Source organism: Schistosoma mansoni, assembly GCF_000237925.1.
Source record: "Schistosoma mansoni, WGS project CABG00000000 data, supercontig 0013, strain Puerto Rico, whole genome shotgun sequence".
NCBI classification, from domain to species: domain Eukaryota; kingdom Metazoa; phylum Platyhelminthes; class Trematoda; order Strigeidida; family Schistosomatidae; genus Schistosoma; species Schistosoma mansoni.
The window spans coordinates 1,119,808-1,132,604 of NW_017386025.1; the positions used below are offsets into that span (position 1 = coordinate 1,119,808).

A 12,797-nucleotide genomic window follows, 5' to 3' on the forward strand; every position below is an offset into this window, starting at 1 on the left:
GTTTCCAATAAAATGTTTTCATTTAATTATGTAGTTTGTTATTTACTAGACAACATTCACCTATCCATTCACTTATTCCAGACTTAGACGTATACATAAAAAATATAAAAACAAAAAATATTATTCAATTTAGTTGTTTTTAACTTCTTCCTTTATGAATATACAAATGTATTTTGGTTGTGTGAGATAAGTTAGTAAATGAGATTATTTATTTATTTTTAAAAAGAAATATTTTAATATGAATTATTATTCATCAAAATTAAACGTCATATCCTAGATGAACCAGTTAGTTACTTGTAAATGATCTATAGTTAATAACTTATAATAATGAACTAGTTTAAAAGTTATTTACTACCATCACCATCATCACCACTACCACCACCATCGCCACATCATCGTCATCCTGAGAAATTTGTATGTTTGATTAATGTTTTGTTAGATTCAAAAAATATTTTAATAATATTAAAAGAAACGAGATAATAATTTAATAATATTTTGAAGGAAACCCTTTATCATTTTACAATTTCATTTATGACATAACTTAGAATATATATCTATTTTTTTTCGGACACTACATGACAACAACAACAACAACGACAACGACAAAAAACATATGTTCCATTTCAATCAGTTTGTTTTAATTTATACTACTTTTTGTCATATGATTTTTTTCTACTTTTTGTTTTTATTTTTTTTTTTTTGGATGATAATAATGATAATGATAGGATCTAGATTAAGTGTGCCTAGATCAGACATTTTTTTTCAAAATGATGACTTCAGTTTAAGAAATATTTGTCTAATTGGAATGTTTATTCAGTTTCGATTATAAATGAAAAATTGATTGTTTTTAATTAGTATTTGGTTTCAATACAGTTACGTGTTGTATTCTTATCTTTCCTATATCATGTGATGTTTTGAGTTGAATTTTTTTCTCTCTTATGGTACTGCTTATTTATACTTACTTATGTCTGTTATCTTTCTCGGAAGAGCATAGACCACCCACCAGAATTCTCCATTCAACTCTATCTTGAACGATTTTTTCCAGTTCTTTGCAGTTGCTATTCATCACTTTTCATATCTGCTTCCGATTCCCGATGTAGTGTGTTCTCTGGTCTTTCACTTTTCCGTTTTCCTTCAGGTATCCAAGTTGGCACTTGCCTTGTGATGTTGTCTGATGATTTCCATAATTCATGTCTCGTCCACTTCCAACGTCTTTTCCTAATTTCCTCCTCAGATGGAAGCTAGTTGGTTCTCTCCCATAGTAGGCTTTTGATGATAGTATCCAACCAACGTACATTGAGTATCTTGTGTAGACAATCGTTTATAAATACTTGTACCGTTTTAAGGATGGTTGTATTGGTTTACCAAGTTTCAGCTCCATACAGTAGAACTGTTTTGATGTTCGTAATGAAGATTTTGACTTTGATATTGGTTGACAATTGTTTTGAGTTCCATATGTTATTCAACTGTAGGAATGCGGTCCTTGTTTTACCCAACCTTGCCTTTTAGTCTATATGTATATACAACAACGTAGAAAAAGAATTTTATACCCTTAGAATCTTAAAATTATTCAGTCTAAAATAATTAATTTTTTGTTCATTCAATCAATGATTACAAATGGATTAGTTATGGTGTTTTGTAATTTAGAAAATTAATATTATGTTGCATCATGATATTTTTATAGTTTATAAGTATCAATGTCAAGGTTTCAAATAAATTAAGTATTGAGTAGAAAGTTAATGGTAAATATGTTTTCTTATTACTTCCCAATGAGTAGAAAAATTGTATTTCTGACGCTTCGCGATTTAATGTAAGCTACTTGTTCAGAGTAAATAAATAATCGAATTCCATTACCACAGGTTTAAATAATACGAAGGAACTTGTGTTAATTTATTTCCTCTGTAGAAGCGGCCTATATTAAGTCACGAAACGTCAGAAATACAATGTTTCTACTCCTTGGAATATAACAAAAAATACACTTCTTATTTCTCTGGTTTGTTTTAATGTATTTTTTCTGTATTATAAATGGCTTGTTATTTATCACATGTTTAATCTACTGCTTATAAATTGTTTGTATGAATGTCTCCGTAAAAGTTTTTCTTGACTTTTAGATCGGTTATTAATTTGTTCAGTCCTTAGTTGAGATCAAATTTTATCGACCATTTGCTATGTAAATCATTAGTCATATATTGTGCACAACACATTCGGATGTTGTATGGCTGGAGTCAATCATCATTAAACCCTGAACCTAAGTTTTGTTCTAGTCATCATTATTAAGCATGGGATATATACATCATTGGTGTAACGGGTACTCCTCGTGGGATTATAACAGGTATCACTCAGGATCACAGTCATAGATGTTATCACTGAGTTATTCGAGCCATAATTGACCACCTACAACTATGACATATCTACATTGATTCATCCCTAAGTATTAACCTAGATAGTATTCGTCTGGTCCTTGATCGCTATCCAATCTTATGGATCAGCTGAATAACTGAAGATGCGTCTAGAGCTCAGATATAGTCTACCAAATATTAAGTGACTAAAATCAGTGACCATATTACAAATGATTGATATAATTCGATAGGCTTTAATCACAGCATTATGTGTAATGATATTTTTAATCTGCAAACGACTAGCATTCTACTTGTCATTAAGTAAGTAATGACATTCTTTTATCTCGACTTGATTTTTAATAAATTGTTGTTTTATTTATAGTGTTATTAGGATTTGATTTATTTTGATATTCTTTAAATATTATGTGATTGAAATAAATTATTCAGTAAGGTAACTGTATTGATTATAACTCTCGTGTGTATACGTCAAATATAGATTAAATAGACGAAGATTGTTAACGCATAAGTAAACAACTCACCATTCTTATGATAATCCTCTCTCTCCCTCTGCGTATATATATGTATATATATATATATATAACAGGATGTAAATTAGGACAAATTATTTATCCCGCTAGTCATCCTTTTCTCTTTAAATGTTTTTCTTTCGTAAATTGTCAACCTCTGAATACTGACCTATCTTGTATACTACAAGTTAATCATCATCTTATACTTAGATGTCTTTTATTTTTGTTAAAAATCTCAAATTGATTGATAAGGGGACGAAAAAATCGGAATACAATAGGAAATTCAAATTGATCGGTTCATACACAAAAGTTAATTTGTCACTTATATCACTAAAGAAAACTTATTTCCTATGGATTGTTTATCATTTCTTTTTTATACTTAAATAGATTAGAAATTACTGGGTGAATAAAATTCAATTTTAGATTCGATAAATGGAGGTTTTCACCCGATTAGAGTGTGGCATTCATCATTCATTAATATTATCTCGAGTTTTGATGTAAGGCGATCGTTGCTAGTCGAAATCCACGGATTTGGGTTAAATGCTATTTGGGTATCATCACTAAACTATAACTGTGGTCTTAAGGGAATATATGCTTCCGTGAGATCGGAAGTCATCATGCTGATAGCACATACAATACCAAGTCATTTTGACTGGTGACAGCGTTGAAATTCTATTGAGAGAATTCAATCAATGCAAAAACAAACGTGGAATTAGTTACCATTCAATAATCAGTCAGTTTACTCAACTAGAGTTCCATAAACCGAAATGAAACACCTGGTCAGAGCTGTTTGGTTTTAATTAGTCTTCTGTATTGTTTGTTAGCTTTGTAAATACAATCTACCTTTAAAATATATGTGATCACAAATTGACTGAAATTAAAAGAACAATAACTACCGAATTTCGGCTTATTAACCAAATGACATTTTGCTTACCACACGACATATAAGAATCCTAAGTTTTGATCCAAAAATAAATCGTGCCTGAACACCGTCTGTTTATTTAATGATAATGGACTAACGTAGTAACTCATAAAGCCTTTTTTGCCTTCCATGTGTTCCATAAATTTATTGTTCAAAATGCAGTAACTATATTGACATGGACATTGAAATAACAACTGGGATTTTTGTAAATCAGCATTTATAACTGACTGATCGCATGTGGAGTATCAATGGAACTAGAGGGCGTCAGATCTATTTCTTCCCAGTAAGAAACTCTTCAATAGTGCTTTCACATGATACCGCGAGAAACAGTGACCATACTAAGAGTAAACAATTGTTCAGTTCTCCCTGATTTTCGATAGAACCCTAGATCAACTCAATCCATGGCGAATACTACCCACAAATTAACCAGATCTCACAATTCTTTTAAATATTCAAGATTGTTAGTTTTATTTCAATTTGTTATTCACTATTAATTAAAGAAAAAAATCCACACTCTGAATTAATAGTTAATAAATCACTTATTTATTCTGTAACTCATAAAATTAACAAAGTAGCAACCACCAAGAAAGTAACATAACTAATTTCTATAGATAAATCAACATATTTGTAATATCCCAATGAGTAGAAAAATTAGATTTTCTGACGTTTCGTGACTCAGTGTAAGCCACTTCTTCAGAGAATAAAGTTCACCTAGGGGAGTTGGAAAACCCTGATTCCTAACCAATGGTGCACATGGGCTCCAATATCCTGAGGGAACAAATGGCGTATGAATCAATCGCGGTCACGGGCTACTATGAGACTGCATTTTCTCACGATGCTCCTTTGCCTTGTGGGTTAGACCTTTAGGTCAAAGGTTCGGGGTGTGGCCCCCTAAGAAAATCACCTGCTTCAGTTTGAGCACCCGGAGAAGTGGCTTACATTGAATCACGAAACGTCAGAACATCTAATTTTTCTACTCATTGGGATATTACAAATATATTAATCTATTTATAACAATCTACCCAATGCTCAATTGATTCAAAATTATTAAATCAAAACTTGGTAATGATACCTATAACTAATTTCTGGTCATATTAATTATATACTTTGTGATATTCCGTCTATAAAATTGTATTTCTGATGTTTCGTGACTGAATGTGAGTCACTTCTTCAGAGTCAGTAAGTAACTAACCAAAATAAATTAACACAAGTTTAAATAGTATAAATGAATCTAAACAGAATATTCTCAGTATAATCAAAATCATTATAGGTCTGAATACATTAATGTCATGTTATTTTTAGTTAAGTTGATTCTATATCAGATATCATCGCATTTATTTGTGTGTGTATAATGTTGGGTATGAAAAATGTATGCATTGGCGATAGGAAGTAGTCGAGTTTCTGTTCGATTATTGTCTTTTTATATAAAGAAAAAAAATACCTCAAGATACTAAGTAATCATGTTAACCATGTAACTCATCTTTTTTATTGATTTATTTCAATGTATTTTCTCTTTTTTTTTTATTATCAAATTATATCCCACTGTTATCAGTAATAACATATTACATTTTCGTGTGTTTGCTTTAAACTTCTTTCTCTATATATATTTATCGTTTTATAATAATTATTATTATTCAAACATTTAGTCTGTTTCTGTATTGGAAAAACATCATGCAAAATTTGGATTATGCATTCTTCAAGAAAATGGATTGTCTAATGCATTAGAATTACATGAATGGTTAGTTGTTTGTCTTGTTATATAATTGTGTTCATGTTTAAGTCGTAATAATAATTTATATTGTTATTCTTTTTTTTGGTCATATTTAATCATGAGTTTATGACATTCGTTTTTAACTGCTAGTTTTGTTATAATTTCTTATATCATATCCTTTATTGAATTGATCCACGTACATCAGCACTTCTATGAAAGTGGCTGAACAATTTTAACGTAAATATTTCCTTTCATACCACTGATCAGTTTAATCGCAAAAAGAGAACATTTTAACGTGGGTTTGTTCTCTGAGCTGGATGGTTTGGTCGTGGAGCTTTCATCGTCCTTCTGAACGACATCATCAGCACAAACTTCGGGTAGAAGTGAAGTGTTTTAATTTCTCCACATGTGATTCACAGCTTGCCCTGTGCACTTTTATTCTAGTTAAATGATTACACTACTGATCAGCATGAATGATATACATTTACATGTGTTAGCCCCCAAATGCCATGAAACGGCCGGGAGTGGGGAGAACCCGCTCTCCCTCTCGAATTGCTCTCGCACGGCCACGCGTATACAACCTATGCTACAGAAGTCCTATTCACAGCCTTCTCGTGGCATTACTGTTGTTTACAAAATTGAGAGGACGAAAAGCGAATGTCCGGCACTTTACCCGGGTTGGTGGACACGGAAAGTTCACCTAGGGGAGTTGGAAAACCCTGATTCCAAACAAATGGTGCACATGTGCTCCAGTATCCTCAGGAAACAAATGGCGTATGAGTCAATCGTCGGTCACCAACTACCATGAGACTGCATCTCCTCATGATGCTACACTGCTTTGTGGGTTAGACCTTTAGGTCAAAGGCTCCGGATGTGGCCCCTTAAAAAAAGCCACCCGCTTCGGTCTGGGCACCTGGGCAGTATCACAGCCCTCACACAAATCAAATGAGATTTATGTGGCGCATATGTATCTGGTGCCCTTTGGTACCAATATTTATGTGTTTAAATAATAAATAAATAATACATGTGTTAACCACTAAAATATATTTCTCGGTTTTTATGTCAGAACTATTGATTTGTGTTAAATGGGGTTAAGTAGGTGATACATTAAAGCAATATTTGAGTTTAGCCAATTTTATGAGTGTAATCTCCAAAAGTAAAACCTTAAATTATAATTTATCGGCAGGAGTAACTTATACATTTAATAGTTTAAATAACCACTTCATACATCAACTTGGACATTGATATCATTCAGACTTTGTTTTAATCTAATTAGATATTATTACCTTACTATTATGAAATGAATAAAACTTTCAAGTGTTTAATAATGCAGTAACCATGGAAAAAAATCAGATATGACAGTCGGTACTGAAAGAAATCATTACATTTTACGAAATTCATTTTACTTTAATTATTTATTAGCTGACAAGTTATAACTATTTCGTTGAATATTTTGTTTAAAGTTTAGAATCTTAATTCTTTTATAATAATAATGATACAATGATTCAATTAGATGGCCATTCATTCTCACATTTGAAATCTACTAACTTCGAAATTCCTGTTTCGGTTTGGGTGTCCGGGCAGTATCTCAACCCTCACACAAATCGAATGCTTTGTGTGGTACATATATATATCTGGTGCTTCCTTGTACCAATATTTATGTGTTTAAATAAATAAAGAAATTATGTGAGGACATTTAAGTAACTAAATAATTTCAAGAGCTTTGTCAGTCGACTAGAGCAGTCACAACAGAAAATCTATTTTCAAAAGAACTCAAGTTTATGGAATAAACAAATGGTATTATTTCATGGAAAACATCAATTACCATTTCAAACTATATTTAGCCCTGTTAGAATTTGTCATTTGTAAATCAAGAAAATAATATTTTGTTGAAGAATGTAGGAATGTAGTTTAGTTGGAAGCTATCAGGAAGACAGCTTATTCATCTTATCGTACTCTTGAACTTATTTTTAGTTTACATACCTATGACTTAATTTTTCTTGAAGAGTTTGCGGGTTTTGTTTTCTTGACAGACTGTTCGTGAATAAGAAATTCGTTTTATTTTAAACCACAAGTTGTTTTATTTCAAAACCTTGGATTATTGCCCTGGAATGTAAATGTTAGATATTCAATGCTACTTTTGTTGTTTTTTTCTTATTCATAGGGAATTCGTGCGTGACTGTTTTCTAAAATTAATTCCAGCTACTGACATTACATATCAAGGAGTATATCAAAAACAATTCAAAGTAAGTTGTATCATATCGTTTATCCTCCAACTTATCCTAGTCTATTTAACAAACACCAAAAATCAACAGTTTGATGTTAGTTTACATAATTTTATTGAATTTCTATAAATCAAATAATCTGACTTGAACTATCAAAAATCAGGGCAAAAATTAGATAGTACTTCTAATTACTTTTTTTATTTGCTAGATGTTTCCTCTGTTGGACTCTACTTTTGCACTCATATTTTCTTCGAGGATCTGACAACAGCTCAGAAATTCAAAGACAGCTTATGTAATAGAGTTATCAGAGGTGTATTCACCATGACCAGTTAGATTAAATATATCAGTCATGCAGGTAGTCAATTATAGTCCGAATATTTAAGGTTCCTAACTCCTTCAGAGAACCAGTTCCATGAAGATTGTATATGTGACTTAGTGATAAATGAAAAACTGTTTAAAACCTGGATTCTTTTTATTTCGTCTACCAGCTTTTGCGTTTTGCCATTAAATATCTGCACTACAATGTTGAGTTGGTCAAACTAACCATCATGATTCAGCTTAATCTTTAGAATTTGTTTAGTACTAATAAGTGGACAATACGGTATTGGTCACTACTTAGTGACTGACTAATGTACTAACACTAAATGTCTTACTTTTTGTTCTTAATATTCCCTCAATAATTATATATATATAATCGACCACCAAGAAACGTCTAGTTCATACATCTCCCTTGTATGTTTTTCATTTGGTTATCTTACTCTCTCATTGTATTGTTGTAAAATGTAAGAACCTATATCGATATAAATTAATGTCGAACTTAGCATTGGAATATGTATAGTCTTTGTGTACAGGAAATTTTTAAGCTTGTTCTGCTTACAGATTAGCTCTTATCTCTCATCTTGATATGTATATATATAATGATACGGTTCAAATAGTAAATTACATAAAGACTAAAAGTCTATAGATTATTGATTAGTTGAAAAATAAAAGGAGAGTAAAACCTCTTCTTTGATTCATTCATTTATGAATTATTTCTTAAATTGATTTATTGGCAACATGGTTAAATGTGGTATTATAATATTTATGAAGAGAAATTTTAGCAATTATTCTTTCATTTATCAATTTCAATTAATCAGTGTTAATTATAAATAAAGATAAAGTTGATCGTATAGAAGAGTTTGATTTATTTTATATATAAATATAGATTTCAAATAATCAGGTCATATATATATATATATATAAATTATTTGTCAAAATATTACTACTTAAAAAAGTAATATAATATTCATTAGAATAATTATTGAATTAATATTAATTTTTAGATAACTATTTTGACAAGTATTATATATGTATAAATTGATTGTTCAATATTAGTTAGTATATCATTCAAACAAATCACAAATCATCTTAATTTTTGTTGTTAAGCTGGGGGGATATGATGGAATAGGTGAGGGGTAAGGGTGGGAAATGAATAAACAAGTCCAAATGAAAGCTTGTCTTGTTTTCATCACTGAATCTCTCCCCTTTTTTGTTATTGTTTCTTTTCATAATTTACTTGTATCTAAAATACTTTCATTTAATTATAATTCAATTGTTTATACCAATGACATTTTTATTTTAAGCTAGTCAAACCTTAATAATGTGAATATCTATTATTGAATTCATTCAATATCTTAACTTATTAAATACCTTTAAAGTTGATAATCAGATATGTTGATCATCACCAATCGTAATGATTAAAATTATATAGTAACATGTATTGTGTATCTTAAGAAGTTAATAAAATTATAGTTTGTTTAAATGTTATTTACTTTTGATGAGCTTAGTTGAAGTAAACTTCTAACTTGTATTATGTATTATCAAAATAAACAAGAATATTGATCTGTTTATCTTAGTGATTAAAAAATTCAAGATGGAGTTTATTGGTTTTACGTAATCAGTAATAATTATGTAATCTCTTAAATTTTTATGAATTTGTAAAACACAATAGAATAATGTATTCATCATTTCGATTCATTAGTTTAAGACAGTTTGATATTATTTCTTTTTTTTTTTCAATATATAGGTCACATAGTTTTCTTTAGTTTCAATTTCATTTAAGGATTTAATATCAATCTTTTTGCCGTATCATAATAATTTCTTCTGTTTATCAATTATTATTATTCCTCTCTTGATCGATATCATCTACTTCTATCACTGTGAAAAATCTAATATAGATGTATATATGTAAATGAATAGAGAATAAAACATTTAAAATGATAGATAACTTACAATATTGAATTATAAAATCTGAGTCAACGATAAGATTGTGGAAAAAATTAAATAATCGTCATGTCGATAGAATTGATTTGATCTAATTTATCAGAGATAAAACCAGAGATAAAGAAAGACGATGAAGAGTAGAAAAAAGGAGAAGAAAGTGAAGTTGTTTTTTTTTTCGTTTGTTCTCATTGCACTTATTTTGTTACATCTACTTCCTTCTTTGTTGGTGCACTATAGTTTTCATTTGTTTTTAAGTGATTATTCAATATTATGTCAAAAGAAATCAACATCATATAATAACCTCATTTGACCAATTACTGAGAAATATGAAACACTGGAGGTCTGTTTCGTACTAGTATGAGACTGCTTAGTAGTACAAATCCATGAACCCCACTAAGGATTATCTTTCATATTATGTATAATGATAATATGAATGATTATTCACTGATAATGTACATATCTATGTTAGGGTCCCACATTTTATTTTAGGCTTCAATAGCAAATTATTGAGATGTTAACGTGTTTGCTGGATTTTACACCCTTAACTATTTTAAGAATCGTAAAGCGTAAATAATTAAGATTATAATAGAGCTGGAGATTTATTTTAAGCATAATATATATGTGTAAACCAAACATTATATATATATATATATATTAATGAATTTCTGGAAACGTATAAAACAAATAACAAGGTAAATAATGTTTAATATATTTCACCACTTAGATTAGGAAATAACTCATAAACCAGAAGAAGTCAGTGATCAATAATGGTAAAACAATTTATTCGTTACGTGGAAATCATTGTATCTATGCGGTGTTGAGACTTAAACAACGATTTCGATTCCATGTAAATAACAGCTTTACAATTCTATGAAGTAGTGAATTAAGCTAAAACAAATGACACCCGTTTTTAATAGCACTTTGTGATGAAAATCACTTGACAATTATTGAAACCCTTTACATAACTAAAGAAACTAACTATCATTTCAATTATTATAAACGTTGCAAAGTTCGTGTTCTAATTTTTTGTACATATAATATCGTTTTCATCAGAATATACACATTAAAGGTCGAATAAACTGGAGACAACGATACATAATTATTATTGTGTGTCTATTTCCGTATTTAAACAAAGTTTGTTTATACAACAAGCTTAGATTAGAGATGGTGAAATCAGAATAGCATACCGTATTTTAATAAATCCAGACAAGAGAGAACAATGTTAGTTTGATACTGTCTAACTAATCATAATTGAACTAAATAATAGAAAAACAGATAGTTTCTAATTAAATAAAAAAATAAAAATTTTCAGTAAAACAACTGCTACTTATAAGTAAGGTAGTTAGATGATACTACTTATTTCTATACTATTTCTATCTGTTTGAGTGAAGAGATATTTTACTCTTTTTAGAAATAGATTGATACTATGAACCTTTTTCCCTTCAAAATGATTCTGTTTTCAGTATTTATGAATATTTAACTATATACATGAATACGAATTTGTTTAACTTATTTTCACAGGATTTAACAAACTATCATATGGCTAATCCATCATTACCATTTACAATATCCGATCGGCTGTTGATCATGCAAGTATGTCAAAAAAATAGACAATAATTATTCATTTAATTGATTCTGTTTATTGTTAGCAATTAATTTTCAAGAAAATTTTATTATTTCTAAAATTTATATTAAAAACACGAATTTCAGCGAAGGGATCTCTTTTCAACGAATTTATTATCAAGCTGTACAATCGTATATATATGAAAATGTTTTGTTAAAGTACTAATTCGGTGGAGCAAGGTACATCGGTCGTAGCCAGCGTTCGCTTTCAACTCGGTTACGAGAACATATCCCAGTTTGGTTCTACAAGGGTGAAAGGAAAGCAGTTAGGAGTTCTATACTTAAACACCTAATCGACTGTAATCATTCTACGGATCCACAGTCTGATTTTAAGGTTGTTTACATGATTCATTCAAATCTACCTAGATTTCTCCGTATCAAACTCTTAAAAATAGCCGAAGCTCTTACCATCCATGAGCTTAAACCAGAACTATGCGTACAAGAGAAGTACGTCTTATCATTATCGTTACCATGGCCTTAATATTATTATTGTCATTCTATTATTATTATTACTGCATTACCCCTTTACTTATGTCTTATGTTCTCATTATTTTATTCATGAATACTCATCATATCACCTCATTTATTTTTACGGCTCTATGACCTTTAATTATTGTAACCAAAACATTTTATTCATTTTAATCATCTTATTATAATCTTGGTTATTAGTGTTTACATTTCCTCACGGAATTAGTACTTTAACAAACTATTTTCATATATATACGATTGTACAACTTGATAATAAATTCGTTGAAAAGCGATCTCCTCGCTTAACCTCGTGTTTTAATTTTAATGTTTAAATGGGACCAAGAACCTCCTGACACGTTGAAGTTAGTGCTTCTTTTATCCCTTTTCAGTTGTCCTACAAAGTAGTTTCTTGTTCTTACATACCAAAATAATTATATTTTGGTTTAAAGCATTCAGAACGTAAAAAATTAAGAACGAGTTGTATGTAATACACATTTCTTTAATTTCACAGAATAGGTACCCACATTTTAATTTGTTGAATTTATCATTACAAGTACGAATAAGCTACAGCCTCTCTTGAAATACGCAAATTATATTTAAATTAATATATTAAAAAGTTCCATTTATAGGTACCATCTTTTGTTTAAGAAACCAAGTCATACTTTTAGTTCATATGCTACACGCAGTCAATATAATCCATAGTTTAATACACAACTTTAT

General features: G+C 29.6%; 2 protein-coding genes across 2 annotated transcripts in view; both read left to right on the forward strand.

The window, feature by feature from the left end:
- Smp_153650 (camp-specific 3,5-cyclic phosphodiesterase,putative) overlaps positions 1–5,551 on the forward strand; it is a gene marked incomplete at both ends in the record, with an annotated part of 28,197 nt that extends 22,646 nt beyond the window's left edge. Inside the window, one exon of the mRNA XM_018790848.1 lies at positions 5,435–5,551. Coding sequence (XP_018645866.1) covers positions 5,435–5,551 — 117 coding nt within the window. The remainder of the gene's footprint in view (positions 1–5,434) is intronic.
- Positions 5,552–6,854: 1,303 nt separating this feature from the next.
- Smp_153640 (hypothetical protein) lies at positions 6,855–11,603 on the forward strand (the record flags this gene model as incomplete). The annotated part of the gene is made up of 3 exons (XM_018790849.1): positions 6,855–6,928; positions 7,664–7,745; positions 11,508–11,603. The coding sequence occupies 3 exons, from the start codon at positions 6,855–6,857 to the stop codon at positions 11,601–11,603; spliced, it is 252 nt and encodes an 83-aa protein (XP_018645867.1).
- Between the last annotated feature and the right edge of the window lie 1,194 nt (positions 11,604–12,797).